The sequence below is a fragment of the Trichomycterus rosablanca genome, chromosome 11, assembly GCF_030014385.1.
Source record: "Trichomycterus rosablanca isolate fTriRos1 chromosome 11, fTriRos1.hap1, whole genome shotgun sequence".
NCBI classification, from domain to species: Eukaryota; Metazoa; Chordata; class Actinopteri; order Siluriformes; family Trichomycteridae; genus Trichomycterus; species Trichomycterus rosablanca.
The window spans coordinates 38,903,500-38,920,209 of record NC_085998.1 but is presented as its reverse complement, the minus strand read 5'-3'; the positions used below and the strand labels follow the sequence as shown (position 1 = coordinate 38,920,209).

Below are 16,710 nucleotides of genomic sequence, written 5' to 3'. Positions count from 1 at the left end.
AGTGAACAGCGTTTGGAATTCCTGCTTTCCTGACTGGGTTCAGATCAGGGACTGTTCGGTCCGTGTCCGAATGCTGTTTTGTGTGGATTGAGACGGAGCCGCCGAGCACAGATTCACAGCTTTGCCGCTCGGTTTTTACAGCTTGCGGCTGAACTTTCACCCAGTTTGGCGCCAATCAGTCGAATTGTTTATCTGACGTCGTATAGGTGATGCTGGATGCTCCATTTAAACCACAGACCTTGTACAGCACAGGAACAGTCAAGGGACTTCCTTAAACTGTTTAGGTAGTAATTATGTTGTCACGGTTTAATGTACGTAGTTGATGTCGTACGCCTGTGCTTAACAGTGTATAACCAGTGCAGCCACTATATATGTTTTACCACCGCTTTATCCTGGTCAGGGTCATGGTGGGTCAGGTTGCTAGTCTATCACAGGGCAAACACACACACCGCATACATTTGGACTGTGGGAGGAAACCGGAGCACCCGGAGGAAACCCACACAGGACACAAGCAAACTCCACACAGAGAGGACCCACACCGCTCCACCTGGGATTAAAACCCAGGACCTTCTTACTGTGAAGCAATAGTGCCACCGTGCCGCCGGACTAGAACGTTTAGTAAATAAATGATTCGTGTGTTCATATTAATTTATGGACACACAGAACATCAGCAGAACATCTGTAAAAGCTTTTTTATCGCTTATTGTTGGACGATGTCGATGTGTGAGCGGAGGACAATAGACGGTCGGAGCTCAGGATCATAAATCATCAAGGCTTTTACATTAATTCCACTTTGCTGGCTGTTATTTTGTACCTGAGGGCGTGGTTCCCACCCCTGTGTGCTTTTTTGGGGGTTTTTTGTTTGGTATCTCGCCCTGACCTCGTTCTGCGCCATGGTTGCCAGCGCGCATTTAAATAAACCACAAGCACAAAGCGAGCGGTTCCGACACGCTCCGTTCCCAATTACCCGCGCTGACTCTGTGCTTTTGTGTAACTTCAGATCCGTCTGATGTTCGAGGCTCGGAGGTGTACCCGTTTATCATCCCCTGGCACTGCCAGCGTGTTCCCTCTGCCTCTTTAAACCCGACTGTTCCCAGGTGTGAGCAGCTGGATCAGCTCAGTTTGTGCCTCTAATCACCAGCACAGTGTCGCTCTGTTCTCCTCTTTGTGTTTGGGGGCGTTCTGCTCTCCCAGACTATCACCAGCTCTCTCCGTCTAAACCCTGCTGTGTGTTACCTAATAACATGGATCTACTGTAGCCTGTACAGCTACCTGTACTCGGGTTTAGTAACACCGGTCCTTTTTCTGATGGCACCTGAGACGTGACGAGGGCTTCTGTAGAGGGTACAGGTCGGTGAGCAGGCAGCACAAGTATTTATTTATTTATTTATTTTATTATTGCTGTTATTTATTTATTACTGGTATTTTTTAATTCATTTATTACTGCTATTTAGTTATTATTACTGGTTTTTATTTATTTATTTATTCATTAATTTTATCATTCATTTATTTATTACTTATTTTTTGTTTTTTACTTTTTATTCATTTATTTATTCATTCATTCATTCATTTAACTATTTATTTATTTATTACTGGTTTTTTATTTATTTATTACTGGTTTTTATTTATTCATTCATTCATTTATTCATTCATTTTATCATTAATTTATTTATTGCTGTTATTTATTACCGGTTTTTATTTATTTGTTTATTCATTTATGTATTTATTTTATTATTATTTATTTATACTGTTATTTATTTATTATTTTTTATTGATTTATTTATGACTTTTATTTATTTATTACTGTTTTTTATTTATTTGTTTATTCATTTATTTATTTATTTATTGCTGTTTTTTATTACTGGTTTTTATTTATTCATTTATTTATTTATTAATGTATTTATTTATTTATTCATTCATTTTATAATTCATTTATTTATTGCTTTTTATTGTTATTTATTACTGGTTTTTATTTATTTGTTTATTCATTTATTTATTCATTTTATTATTATTGTATTGATTATGTTTTATTGATGTATTTATTACTATATATATTTTTTTATTACTGGTTTTTATTTATTTATTACTGTTTTTTATTTATTTATTTATTTATCACTGGTTTTTATTAATTAATTAATTAATTTATTTATTCATTTTATTATTGATTTATTTATTACTGTTACTTATTTATTATTTTTTATTTATTTATTACTATTATTTATTAGTGTTATTTTTTTATTACTTTTTTTCAGCCAAATAAAATAGTGTATGGTATAGAGTTAAAGAAATAGAAAAGATTTTTTGAGTAAAACAAGCACCCCTGCCAACCCAAAACATTACAGTGACTGGATCTGTGTGTCCTGAATAAATCATGTGTACGTGTGTAACAGAGGAGATGGTTGGGAGGGTAAAAATAATAAAAATGAATAATAAACATTTTCCGTAAACCTTCCTCGCACCCTCAGAAGTAAATGTTCTGTCCTGTGTGGTAGCGTGTTGTTAGGGTGGAACCCACACGGGTGAATCCTGCATCACTGTCAGTGTGTGTTTCCTCAAGGGAAGGAACATGTTAGTCATAACAGGTACGACTGTGTGTTCTGCACCTTCCATTACTCCAAAATACACGTTATTTAAAATATACACACTGCACTCCTCCACCGGCGTGGTACTGGTGCCAAAATCCTTAAATCCTCCTTTATTTGGGTCGAATTCACACTGCAAAAAACCTTCTTTAGAAAAAAAGTGAAGGTAAAACAGAACTAAATAATGTTTTAGTGTTTTTATTGTTTTTTATTGTTCTTATTTATTGGGGCGCTCAGGTGGCGCAGCAGTAAAATACACCAGCTCTCTACAGTACTTGAATATCAACTGTGCTATCAGCCAGTTGGGCATCTACACTCTACACAGACATGAGGAGCTCAATATCTAAGTCACTAAGAGCTGAACTCCCCCTAGTGGCCACAATCAGCAGTGCAGACAGACTGCTGGGTGGGTAAAGACGGGACTAAAAAAAACTGGTGCGGGGTCTTCGAGGCTGTGTAAGGACCCTGGTTAGTAGCCCGAGGCGCCTGTAGAGAAGTGGAGGAACGTGGAGATCAGTGCGTGACTCTCCACCGAAGTACGGGCGAATAAGAGCAAATCAGAGTCGGAGGGAGGGCGTGTCAGGAGAATATACCCTCCTCGTACACCACCGGGGTCTCCAGCAGAGGAAGAGGAACTGGCTACGACTAAACTGGGAGAAAAAGAGAGAAAAGCTTCTTTGTTTAACGTCATCGTCGCTGATTTTGACACTAACAGCCCGCTGACCTTCCACACTCTCCCTGATGATCCCAGCATGCCGTGTGTATTTGTGTATATCCGTTACGTGGAGCATGACCCTGCCTCATTACCGCTGCGGGCGACCCCGTGCGACCCCGCGGCGGACGTTCCGTGCCTTCGCCGACGCGCAAACATGATCCCCGCGCTCCAGGGCTGTTATCACCGCCGCGCCGGGAACAAACGGCCTCATTCATGCCGCCGGCGGCCGGACAACGAGCCCAGTGATGTTTGTGCGCTGTGGAGAGCGAGTGACACGCTGGAGGAGGAAAATAAAATGAGGGAATCTTCGTTCTTCAGAACAGATCGGACTTGTTGTCTCTGTGCCAAGATGTTAAAACTAGCATGACGGGTGTGTGCCATTTTCTCCAAAGTCAAGGGATTAGCGGCGGTTTTCCAGTTAGATTCCCAGGCCTGGATTGGATAATCTTCTTTAAGGTGACGGGAGGGCGGCACGGTGGCTACGTGGGTAGCACTGTCGCCTCACAGCAAGAGGGTCCTGGGTTCGATCCCCAGGTGGGACGGTCCAGGTCCTTTCTGTGCAGAGTTTGCATGTTCTCCTCGTGTCTCTGGTTTCCTCCCACAGTCCAAAAACATGCAGTCAGGTTAATTGGAGACACTGAATTGCCCTATAGGTGAATGTGTGTGTGTGTGTGTGCCCTGCGATGGACTGGTGCCCAGTCCAGGGTGTTACTGTGTGCTTTGCGCCCATTGAAAAGCTGAGATAGGCTCCAGCACCAACCCCCCTGATTGGATAAGAGGTTAAGACAGTGAGTGAGTGAGTGAGTGGGGTGACGGGAGGTCGTTAGATCAATCCCGCTATTCGAGTGACTGAGTTTCGATGTCTGTTTTATATATAAAACAAAAACATGCCAGGTGCCCAGGTGGCCATCTAGCGGGCACGATTGGCAGTGCCTGCAGCAGACACAAATTGGCTACCGTGTCTGCTGGGTGGGGAAATTACCTGACTAAGTGGGTGGGGTCTTCAAACGCTGTGTGAGAACCATGGTTAGCCGATAGAGGCGTCTGTACAGAAGCACGGGTGTAAAGAAGGGGCCCGTGAGCAGCAATATACCCTCCTCATACGTGATCTGGGATCCCCAGCATAGGGAGAAAAAGAGAGAAAATGCATAAATAAATAGATAAATACATGCCTCTAATGCTAAGATAAAATAAGTTGTGTTGTGTACGTGCATGCTAGCTTTCTGAATATGACCACATTTTGCGTAGCCACAGTGAACACAGCCAAGCAGCGGGTAAATAACGCCACATAGAGCCGTTACAGGCGTAGCGAGCTAGCTAAAGTTCACAGCTTTGAACACGTGGTTTGGTATTCCTCCACCGCTGTCGGATCTACTTCTCTTCCAGGGTGGAACTAATGTGGTGTCGGAGTCGTTTCCCTGTTTGACAGAACAGTGACACTGTGGTTTAAACAAAAACATTAGAGAAGCTTCACTGGTTCAGATTATTGATCTAAAAGCCGGTGAGATGAGGATGTTTGGGAGACGAACCCATCTGCTTCTTATTCCTCGAACATCGAGCCATCAGAAAATCCCACGTGTGTCCGATACGATCGTCCCGCTCGTCTCTATCTCTCAGCTCTGGACTGGATTACTGCTGGAACACGTCATCTATCGATGAATAAGAATTCAGACGTGCCTTCCTCTCGGGAGCGTAGGACGCGTCTGTGTAAACGTGTCTGTGTAGGAAGAGACAGAGCGCTGGGGTTTCACACAGACCCGTCGTGTACGTAGTAGATAAATGAACCCGGTGTGGTGCAGGCGTCCACATAAATGCTGGTGCCGTTTCAGTGCCGTAAGAAAAGCAGTTAAATCCAGATTTTTCCCAAATGCGGACATTAAAGTAAACATGCTGTACGATGCGTTCAGGACGGGATGCAAAACTGACATGCAACACAGCGAGGAATTCTGCATCTGGTCTAAAGAAAAGCTGCAAATAATTACAAATATTGATGTTTTTCATTTCTCATCAGTATTTTATTCTCCGTACGTAGTCACAGTGTGTTTATACTATAAAAACACGTCCTTTGAAGAATCAGAATTATTTTCCTGGAAACGTTTATTCAGTCATTTATTCCTAGTGAGCAAAAAATTGTTTTGCTTTGGGTTGTTGCGGGAGATTCCTGAAATGCACCCTGGACACGATTTTTCGCCTCTTGTCGCCTGAATCGCTGATCGCTCTTTCGCTGAGCGTCATCATCACCTGTGGGACGTCAAGCAAAAAAATAAATGAAAGCCTACTTTACTGCCTGGTATCTACAGAACGTATAGAAAAAACGTTTTGGCCGCTCAGGTGGCGCAGCGGTAAAATACGCTAGTACACCAGAGCTGGTACTCAGCTCTGCCATCCGTCTGACTGTTGTTCATCCAGGCAGGGAGCCGGACAGGGAGCTCATAACTGATGCAATCACGACCTCTGCTGGCTGATTGATGGCACTGCACAGAGTTTAGGAATAATGTGATCAGGGTGCGGCTCTCCGTGCACAAAGCTGATCGGCCACCTGGGCGCCCTCGTTAGGCTGTTTTGAGCCAAAAAGTTTGCCCACCCAGATCTAATGTTATGTTTCAGGAAGTGGAAGAAAAGTGTCGAGAAAAAAACCCACTTGGAGAAGGAACATGCCAAATTCCAAACAGGCAGCAGCCTCAGGGTGCTCGTGATTCATCTCACCAGCATTGAGATCGCTTTTATCCAAAGCGACTTAGAAACAATGAACACATTCTAAGCAATTGAGGGTTAGGGGCCTTGCTAAGGGGCCCAACGATGGAAACATGGCAGTGGTGGGGCTTAAACTGGCAACCTTTTGATTACTAGTCCAGTATCTTAACCGCTGAGCTGCCACTACATGGTTTGACTTAAGTGCCTACTTCTAAGGGGGGCTTGGCGAGGACTTGGCACCCTGTCCAGTGCTTTTCTGCCATACACCCAATGAAAGGATGAGCGGTTGCCATGTTTAAGATTTTTCAGCCTTTCCGGATGCCATTAATGTGGCAGAGTTCAGAGTGCGTGAGTTCAACAGCTGCGCGCTCAATAAAGCGCAAAAGAGAAAGAAACATCTGGAAGGGCCGTTTGTTCGAATGCGCCACGCCCGCCCGGCGTTAGAGCCGTTCCTAAAGCGGGCGGAAACAAAAGGCGCAAAGGATTATGGGAGGCGGGGAATAACGTCAAAGGGAAACCCCAGGGAGTGAGACGGATTAGCGGAGCACCGCGGGTTAGGCCGCGCCACGTGCTCCGGTACGGGAGGGGCTCCCTTTTGTGCAAACACACACACACACTCGGCTACACACACGTCATGCCAGGTCAGGTCATTTAGCATCATGTGGTCGTTTTTTTGATGCGTCGTTGGGCGGGGCATCGTGAGTAGCTCAGTGTTTGCAACCATTCTGGTTCACCCACACAGACGTCCAGGAGATTATCCGCCACGTTGTGCTAGCCTGCGTTTGATCCCCGCGCTAACGTTAGCCTCGGGTTCAAAGGCGGGAGAGAAGCGCGTCTGGCAGCGGGCGGGTAAACAGCGCCGGTCCTTTAACCTTCGCAAGATCAAAACATTCGCGCATGCAAATGCAAACGCGTCCTGTCGGTGGTGCTCTTCACACACGGCCTTGAAGTCTCTGTGTGTGTGTGTGTGTTTGGATCCATTGATATTAATAACCCTCTGTACCCGACATAAAAGAGGAGCTGGGTGCTTTGAAACGACCCGTGTCGTAGCATGCCAGCGCCTTCCACAGCGCAGGTCATTAAACTGAAAGCTCACAGCTTTTTGGGGGGGAGGAAGGGGGGGTCGTTATGATTTCGTTATGACTTGAGGACGTTCCTATTGGATAATCGGCTCGTCTGCACGCTAAACCCAACACCACACGCGATAAAAAGCAGCCGGTCCGGCTAACAAGCTTGCTGATCACGTGTTTGCGTGTTCGGGTGGCTGTAATACCGTCTGTTTCCTCAGGGAGGCGCTACAGCGTGCACAGGAGGAGGAGCTGCAGGAGCAGGAGAGCACGTTCAGAAGAAGACTGGAGCTCAGCCAGGTGGAAAACGCACAGGTAACGGTACGATAAAGCATCCTGAGATAATAAGTTCGCCACATTAACAGTCTCAGCTCCTTTGGAAAGGTGAGTCTGTGGGAATTTGTGACTATTCAGAGAAAACAGCGTGTGTGTGAGATCAGGCATTGAAGGTTGTTGATCAGGAGGTCATCGTTTTTCCTCTTGGGCCCCTGAGAGAGGCCCTCAACCCTCACTCACATGCATTGTATTGGGGTACAGTTGTCGCTGTGGATGAAGGCTTCCGCTGTTTGCTGTAAATGTAAACACAGACGTGTAGGAACGTGTGGGAAGGGCTGAGTGACAGTCGACATTCCAATTCAAAACAGGTGTTCAGTAGGTTTAATAATATAATATAAACAGGTGTTCAGTAGGTTTAATAATATAATATAAACAGGTGTTCAGTAGGTTTAATAATATAATATAAACAGGTGTTCAGTAGGTTTAATAATATAATATAAACAGGTGTTCAGTAGGTTTAATAATATAATATAAACAGGTGTTCAGTAGGTTTAATAATATAATATAAACAGGTGTTTATAGTTTTGTCATTTTTGTACATATTCTTACTTTCTACTTAAGCAATAGAACAGATCTACTGTACTCGCCTTCGGCTCGTGCCTGCGACCGAATCACAGCCGTGATGTTATTCATGATAACACACGACCTCAAGTATTCTATTGCTTAAGTAGAAAGTAAGAATATGTACAAAAATTACAAAAATATAAACAGTATTTTTAAAGAAAGTTATTAAAAAGTATTGCACAAAGTACAGTACAGCAATTTTGGCCACCGCTTTGAATTGTGATTAAACCCCCTTTTTTATTTGTGGCTCTTTAGCCGCTTGGATTGTTGTTCTGTTTTCGTAAGCGACCCTCCCACCACTCGTTAGCCTAAGAAGGAATTAGGAGTCGATGCTGCACAATTAAATGAGACTTTAAACACCATAAAGACTCAAATTAAAGCTGCTTTGTGTGCATTTCCAACCACCACAACCACAGAACGTATATCGAAGAAATGTGAATGTTTTGTGGTGCCTTTTTCACAGTAAACGACGGTGCTTTGTGCTTTTTAAACAATTACAGTATTACATTATTTTTAGCGAACAAAAGGGACGCTGAGATACCCGAGTTTTGGAAACAATCACACGACCTCCTGATGCTTTTCGCTCTTCGTAATTTCTTCAGAAATTTTAACGAGTTCTCCGAGTGTGAGAGGAACCATGAAACAGTCCAGATGTTCTGTGGAAACTTTCCTGAGAGGAACCAGATTTGACAGGAACCGTCCTGTTTGGGTGGCCCTGTCGATAAGTGCAGGAGAGATTATTGTTTACGGTGCCAAGTGTGTGAATGTGTTCAGTGTGTTGATAAAATTCTTACAATATGGGGGCGGCGGTGGGTTGGTAGAGTGGTGGGGTGAGATTTGGGCTATCGAATCTGGACCCTTGAGCAAAGCGTACCATGGCTGACCCTGCACTCTGACCCCAGCTTCCAAACAAACTGGGATAGTCAGAAAGTAATTTTATCCTACTTTAGTCGAGTATATTCTTTTTATTATTATTATTTATGCATTTGTTAGCGAGCCAGTTGCCCGATTGCGTCACGCTTCCTCTCCACCAATGCCGATCCCCGCTCTGATTGAGGAGAACGAAGCTAACCCACGCCCCCTCCGACACGCGGGCAGCGGCCGTATGCATCTTATCACCTACACTTTGACGAGTGCAGTGCAGCTCAGCGTTGTGTACGGAGAGACACACCCTGACAGCACTCTTTTCTCATCTCTGTGCAGGCGCCATCAATCAGCCAGCAGAGGTCGTAATTGCACCAGTCATGGGAGAGAGACGCCATCCGGCTTAATCCGGCCCATATCTGAACAACAGGCCAATCGTTGTTCATGTGGCCGCTCAGCCTTAGCCGGCAGGCAGAGCCGAGACTCGATACGACGTATTCCAGATCCCAGCTCCGGTTCCAGCGTGTGTTTTTACCGCTGCGCCACCTGAGCCGCCTCGTCGTGTATATTCGACAGATAAAAGTGATTAAGAAGCGTCAGGAAACAATAAAGTAGTAAAACTAAAGTGCAGCTTTTATTGTATTTTTATTGATGTGTAACCGTTAGTAATTGTATTTCAGTGTGTTTATATTATATTTGTGTTATTTTCAGCGTTTAAGTGTCAAAAACAACCTCATTATTTTACATGAGACTAAAATATAAGCAGTTCCACGGGACCATGGACGCATTAACAGGTATCACAAACATCCTTATGGGGAAAAATACCCTGAAACTCAACATCTTTAAAACTGGACGCCACTCCCAGAACCGACTGACGTCCAGTTTCAGGGTACCGCTGTATTCTAGTGTTCTTTTCTCAATTATTCATTAGAATTAATATAATTTTGATTTATCTCTCGGTATGTTGGGGTCGACACAGCAGATGAATTGATTTTGGTCCCATAACTGATCTGGCACAATTTTACATTGGATCCCCTTCCTGATGCAACACTCCTATTTTTCATCCAGGCCAGACATTGAGAGGCCGATATATTCGAACTCTAATCTCCACGGTGGTGGGTTAGAGATGATCTTGTTCACTGCAAAAAATACTAATGCAGTTGCTCTAATTTTCTGTCATTATTTCAGTTATTCAAGTTGAATAATGAATGAGTGCTAGAAACGTTATTTTATTTTAATCCACTCCAGTTTGCTCGACCTGTTTTGAACGTGCAGTAAGGCTGCGATGAATGCGCTCCGGTCATCTCACCCTCCAAACTCCAGCTAAAAATGCGACGCCTCATTTCAGGATCTTCAGAGGGCAGCCTGACCCAGATCGCTCGAGCACTGGAAAATATTTGGGGTTACGCTAATCTCACATTAGCCATGAAAAGGTCGGATGGATGTCTCTAAAAATGAGTCTGTGACACACGGCCATTAAACAACATTACGGTGCATGATCAAAGGTTTATATCCACCCTTAGAACTAGTGGAACTGAAATGCAACTAAAATTAGAACTAGAACCGGATGTACTGAGGAGCACCGGGACTTTAACAGGGTTCTGTACCCAGATCCTGAATCCCACATTTCCAGCAACTCAGTCAGCTGTGAGTGCTAATGTTGTAATGCAAAAATGTCTAGGAGCAACAACAGCACAACCACCAAGCAGCAGTTCCTCATGAACACATGGATTAGTGCTAAAACCTTTCAGTTGTAAATGAATTTGCCCTCAGTTGCAGCGCTCACTACTGAGTTCCAGACTTCCTCTGGAAAGAACTTCAACATAATAATGCTTTATCGGGAGTTTACGGATGGTTACCCAGTATATACTGCATGCTACACTCAGTACATACTGTATACTGTATACTACTCTCAGTATATACTGTATACTACATACGCATATGCCAGTCCATCGCAAGGCAAACACACACACACACACACACACACATTTACACACACTTAGGGAAGTTTCCAGTAGCTCCAGTTGTCCTGAATACAGGTCTTTGGACTGTGGGAGGAAACCGGAACACTCGGAGGAAACCCACACAGACACAGAACATGCCTGTGTCCTAATATTGTATGCTTTATGTGTGTGTATTCATATGTGTGTGTATATGTGTGTGTATTTGTGTGTGTATGTGTGTGTATTTGGGTGCGTGTGTGTATATGCATGTTTATGCATTTGTATGTGTATATGTGTGTAAGTATGTGTGCATATATAAAGATATATATGTTTATGGATGTGTGTGTGTGTTTGTATGTGTGTGTATGTGTTGTGTTCGTGTACGTGTGCATATGCATGTTCATGCATTTGTGTGTATTTGTGTGTGTACATATGCCTGTGTTGTGTGTGTGTGTGCATGTGTGTATGTATGTGTGCACGTGTGTTTATATGTATGTTTTTGTGTGTGTTTGTGTTGTGTACATGTGTGTATACACATATTTATGTGTGTGTGTGTGTGTGTGTGTGTGTGTGTGTGTGTGTGTGTGTGTGTAGCTAAAGTCTGAGAAGGTTGAGATGATGAAGCTGTTGGAGCAGAGCGAGTGTGAGCTGAGGAGAGATTTCACTCTGGAGCTCGACATCCAGAGACAGAAGAACCAGCAACTGGTCGACCAGTACCAGTCCCAATACCAAACACTACAGGACCAGGTTATACACACACACACACACACACACACACACACTGACATACATACACATACTGAAAGTTAGTGCTTTGATCCAGATGCTGCAGGTGAGGCTGGTCAGGAAGCGTTTTAACTGACCAAGATCCACCACCAATTGTAGAGACCTGATTGGCTGGTAGAATGTGTCTTGGAGGAAGCACATGTTAGCCTCACCCTCATGGATTAGTGGCTGTTTGATCAAGAGACCTAGAAAGTGGGTGGGAAACTTAACCACCGCTTTATCCTGGTCAGGGTCAGTCCATCACAGGACACACACACACACACACACACACACTGCATGTCTGTGTACTGTGGGAGGAAAGCCACACAGACACGGGGAGAACATGCAAACTCCACACAGAAAGGAATCAAATGCCACCCCAGTGGGGAACTGGCTATGTAAAATATTAGGAACATAAATAGATAAGAAAAGCAGCAGGATATATAGGGTGGCATTCAAGTGGATAACTTGCATATTTCCACTGAGGGATGTCGGGCGTGGCGGCTCCAGTGGTCCAGATGTTGGTGACGAGGTTCACTGTGTTTTTATGTGTTACGCTACGAGAGCAGCGCCGCCATCGTGACGCCAACGTCACTTCAAATGAAAAGATCCAGATGTGTGACGTTGCGCCACCCCGGACACTAACCGTCTCCCCGTCTGTCCCCTCAGCTGCCGGCTCTGGTGGCCTCGGCCGCGCAGGAGCTGAGAGACGAGGTGTCGGAGCTGGAGGCTCGGCTGAGAGTGCGGGAGGTGGATTTGCAGCGTGTACGAGAGGAGAGATCACACCTGGAGAAGCAGCATCAGGGTACGACGCTGGAACTGGAGAAGCTTCTCAGAGACGTCCGGCAACTCGGGGAGGAGAACAGCGGTCTGACCGACGAGGTCTCACACATTTACATTTTCATTTTCAGCATTCAGCAGACGCTATTGTCTAAGCAACTGAGGGTTAAGGGCCTCGCTCAAGGGCCAAACAGTGGCAACTTCACAGTGATGGGTCTTGAACCGACAACCCTCTAATTACTAGTCTAGTACCTTAACCACTAGGCTACAACTGCCCACGCAATCACAATCACACCTTAAAACCGGGCGGGAACCACGAACCATCACAGCTTACTGATACGCACACTGTACGGTCAAAAGTATTCGGACGCCTCACTGTCAGCTTGCCGGACTTCTGACACGGCTTCTCACAAGTCTTTAAAGTATGTCTGTGGGAATTTGTACCTAGGAAACACCCAGACAGGTCACCAGTCCATCACAGGGTCATTTCTAGTAGCTCTAATTGGCCTGACTGCACGTCTTCAGACCTGGAATGGTGGGAGGAAACCTGCAGACACAAGGAGAACATGCAAACCTCACACAAAAAGCATTCTGTCCACCCAGCAGGGGATTCGAACCCAGGCCCCTCTTGCTACCCACTGTGCCATGATTCTTTAATATTGTCACTTGGGCTTTGAGAAATACTTCGATTATTTATATGATGGAGTTTGAGGTTGGTGCAGCAACATAGTACCCTAACCCATTACCGCTGAGATCCTGGGATCTGGGGTTCGAATCTCAGCAGCGCTAGCAGCCAGTCGGGCATCTGCACAGATGTGGTTGGCTAATGTCCAGATCCAGAGGTCCAGGGGGTGAAACTTGTCAGTGCGCTCTCAGTGCAGGTCCCAAGCCCAGAGAAAAATACAAGAATTAAATCAGAAAGTGAATCTGGCCAAGGGTCACAGACCAGAATGATCCGCTGTGGCGACGCCTAAATATGAGAATGTATTAACACTGTAGTTACTGAGGTAGGAAATCATAAGCTTCTCAATCCTCCTTCTTCCTAAACACAGCTCGCGTACAGCAGCTCCGGTTCCGTCTGTGCGTCTCGAACCCTGGACCGCCCGGTTCACGCCGCTGTAATGTGAATTTTTTACAGCCGACGCGCTCTTTTACTGCATCCCTGAAGCTCCACACCATTTTATCCTCGCGCTCTCATTTCAGACCTGAACGGCATTTATCCTCCCACACGCTCCTCCTGCGCTGTTAACAGCTACCTGAAAGCCGTCCAGGACCCGACCGTGATATTAAACCAGCGCCCGAGGACATTTCACGTTTCCTCGTCCTCGTCTCTTCCTCCTCCGTCCTGCTTTTGATCTTCGTCTTTTTTAGAACCTTTACATTTGCGTCTTTCTCATTTCTTTTTTATCTCATGGACCCGGCTTGTGAATGTCTGGCACTGCTGACATGGTGGCCTCGCTTTCCTCACTTAGAGAGGAATACATTTCATCAAGGACAGACAACGTGGCTTGAAAGTGAGCCAAAATAAGAGGCGCTCCTCGCTGACTGGGAATGGGGGGTGCTGGGGTTAGCTCAGGTCTGTGTCTGGTGGGGTAACAACCCCTGTCTTCGTCTTGATGTGGGTGGGGTGGAAAAGCAAAACTTCAAAATCTTGTAATCTGCTGTATCCTGGTCAGGGTCTCTGGAAAACACTGGGCTCAAGGCATGAATAGCCCCCCCTGCCCTTCCTATAACTTAAGCACCAGGACGCTCCAAAATTGTGGCCTGCAGTTCCACTCTGTAACCACAGGAGGGTGCAGTTTGACGCGCGTTATTTTTTCACTTCATTTTCATCAGAATCAGATTTATTGGCCAAGTATGTGGATACACACAAGGAATTCCTCTAGTATAAATACAGTACACAAGCAATGTATACATAAACATTAAACACAAAAATATACAAGCTATAAGACTATATACAGGCAATATATAGAAAACGTATGGACGTGTGCATGTATTTATGTACATATAAGCAGAAGTACACAATATATGCTAACATACCGATGGCAATATACAGTAATTTACAGATTATGTAAGTTAGCAGCGTGTGGAATATTTACAAAAATAACAGTAAAGTGTACAGCATGTAGGATGAGTTCTACAATATTTAGACAATTGGCAGCAGGTGAATATTGTCACGCTCAAGAAGAAACTGCTCCTAAACCTGGACGTTTTGGTGTGGATGGACCTATAGCGCCTGCCCGAGGGGAGGGATTGAATGAAGTTATGACCAGGTGTCATAACTTCATCAACCGATTTATCCTGGTCAGGTTTGCAGCAGGTCCAGGAATCCACTGGACATGTCTGTGTAGACGCCCGGACGGCTGGTAGCACCGCATAATAGCATAATAGACCACCTGAGCGTTTCATTATTTTAATAAATTAATCAATTCATATAGTTTTGTATATTTACAGATAAAATCGAACCTTCGGTGCTTTAAATCATTTACTTATTAACTTTAAGTTCAAATTTGGAGCTTTTTTGTCTGAATTGGTATAAAGTTCAGATCCCAAACACTTACACTGTAGGTGCAAAATTACTGCAGTTCCGTTGGTAACCACAAGAGGGTGCAGTTTGACGCCTCAGCTACAGTGACTGTTTCAGTGTGTGTGTGTGTGTGTGTGTGTGTGTTTAGGATGTGTAGGGTGTAAGAGCTACCCACTGTGACACCCCTGTTGATTTTTACTTAGTTTAATTTAACATTTAGTACAAAATTTGTCTGTCAAAGTACAAAAAATAAACGTTTAGAGTAAAAATAAAGCTAAATATTATTTTAAAAGTAATAAAACTTCTCTTTCATCTTCCTCTGTATTTTTCCTTCTTTCTGTCCCGCTGTGTAGAACGCTCTGCTGCAGGAAACAGTGAGGCGCGAGTGTGAGGAGCGGGCAGAGCTAACGGCCGCCCTTTCACTGGCGAGAGAGCGGCTGCTGGGCATCGGACAGGCACCGTCGGGCCCCTTGGACTCCCACCGATCCGTCCGATCCTCCCTGCCTAGCCTGACCCCCTCACACGCCCGGGACTCCACCGGTGGAGGGAGGAGCGCGGCGTCCTGGCACGATTCCTCGCGGCAGAAGCTGCCCGCTCTGCCCAGACTCGACTCTGAGAGAGCGACCTCGGTCAGCGGGCCACGCCAACGCGTCAATGTGAGGACGGGCAGAAAGGACAAACGCCGCTAAGGGCAAAAGTGTGTGTGTGTGTGTGTGTGTGTGTGTGTGTGTGTGTGTGCATTTCTTACAACAATTAGAATCCATTCATTGTTTGTTTTAGCACCGTTTTATCCTGGTCAGGGTCACGGTGGGTCTGATTGATTGATCACACACACACTAGGGCAGATTCCAGTAGCTCCAACTGCCCTGACTGCACGACTTTGGACTTTGGACAGGGAGAACATGCAAACTTCACACAGACAGCACTTGAGGGTTAAGGGTCTTGCTTAAGGGCCCAACAGTGGCAACCTGGCAGTGGTGGGGCTTGAACCAGTGACCATTTGATTACTAGTCCATTATCCTAACCGCTAGGCTACAACTGCTTTTATTGATAATATTAAGAACAGGAGATTAAGTTTGTAAAGCGTGTGTACAGACCCTGACCTGGAATTACGCAGCTCATCTCATCTAAAAATATAAAATATAAGAAATATAAGACACGTAGCTCTAGCTAATACTCTCTCTCTCTCTCTCTCTCTCTCTCTAATAGGGAGAAGCGAGCGTGACAACTAATCCCAAACCACCCACACGTTTAAACCCTCCCCCCTCCCTCAGTACACACATGCACTCATGAACACACACGTATGACGGCAGTGCAGCCTCCCACGTGGTCTTTCATACACGCAGTCCTCCCTCCCTCCCTCCCTCCCCCAGACACACGCGAGTACAGAACAGGGAGTGTAGAGGTCCATCTCACGCACGCTTAGCCTAGCATCTCTTACATCCGCTTACATCGCTCACCATCTCTGAACTCTCACGCGCGTTCCTCGGGGACCGCCGCCACCAGTACGTCCACCTCTGCTGGCCTGCTACATTAAGCATACTGTACTTTATTATGTTAAAGGTGTTTATATTTGCTTTTTATATTAAACTGTTCCACACATGAAGCGTTTTCATCTCCGACTCGTCCCTGTGTGTGTGAGTGTGTGTGTGTGTGTGTGTGTGTGTGTGTGTGTGTGTGTGTGTGTGTGTGGGTGAAGCTCATAAGGCATGAAAGTCATTTCCTCAAACCCACATAGAGAAATATTTCTGTTTTTCCATCCGTCCACCTTCCTTTTTCTTTTCCACTCTTAGTTTCTCACTCCTCTTCACTATTTTATCATTTTTATCTCGATCTGACTCCTTTCATGCGTTCACAAGTATTAAGTGTGAAG

The 16,710-nt window shown here is 45.1% G+C and overlaps 1 protein-coding gene across 3 annotated transcripts in view; it reads left to right on the top strand.

Moving 5' to 3' along the window:
• Positions 1 to 16,443, top strand: part of lekr1 (leucine, glutamate and lysine rich 1) — a 67,012-nt gene extending 50,569 nt beyond the window's left edge. The window contains exons 10-14 of one of the 3 annotated variants that reach the window (XM_063004302.1): positions 7,280 to 7,373; positions 11,360 to 11,512; positions 12,200 to 12,412; positions 15,191 to 15,493; positions 16,047 to 16,443. In XM_063004302.1, the coding sequence (XP_062860372.1) occupies positions 7,280 to 7,373; positions 11,360 to 11,512; positions 12,200 to 12,412; positions 15,191 to 15,493; positions 16,047 to 16,130 (847 nt within the window). In that variant the 3' untranslated portion in view covers positions 16,131 to 16,443. Of the gene's footprint in view, positions 1 to 7,279; positions 7,380 to 11,359; positions 11,513 to 12,199; positions 12,413 to 15,190; positions 15,535 to 16,046 lie in introns of all 3 variants that reach the window. The other 2 variants (XM_063004301.1, XM_063004303.1) reach the window with 2 other exon arrangements.
• The last annotated feature ends 267 nt before the right edge of the window (positions 16,444 to 16,710 follow it).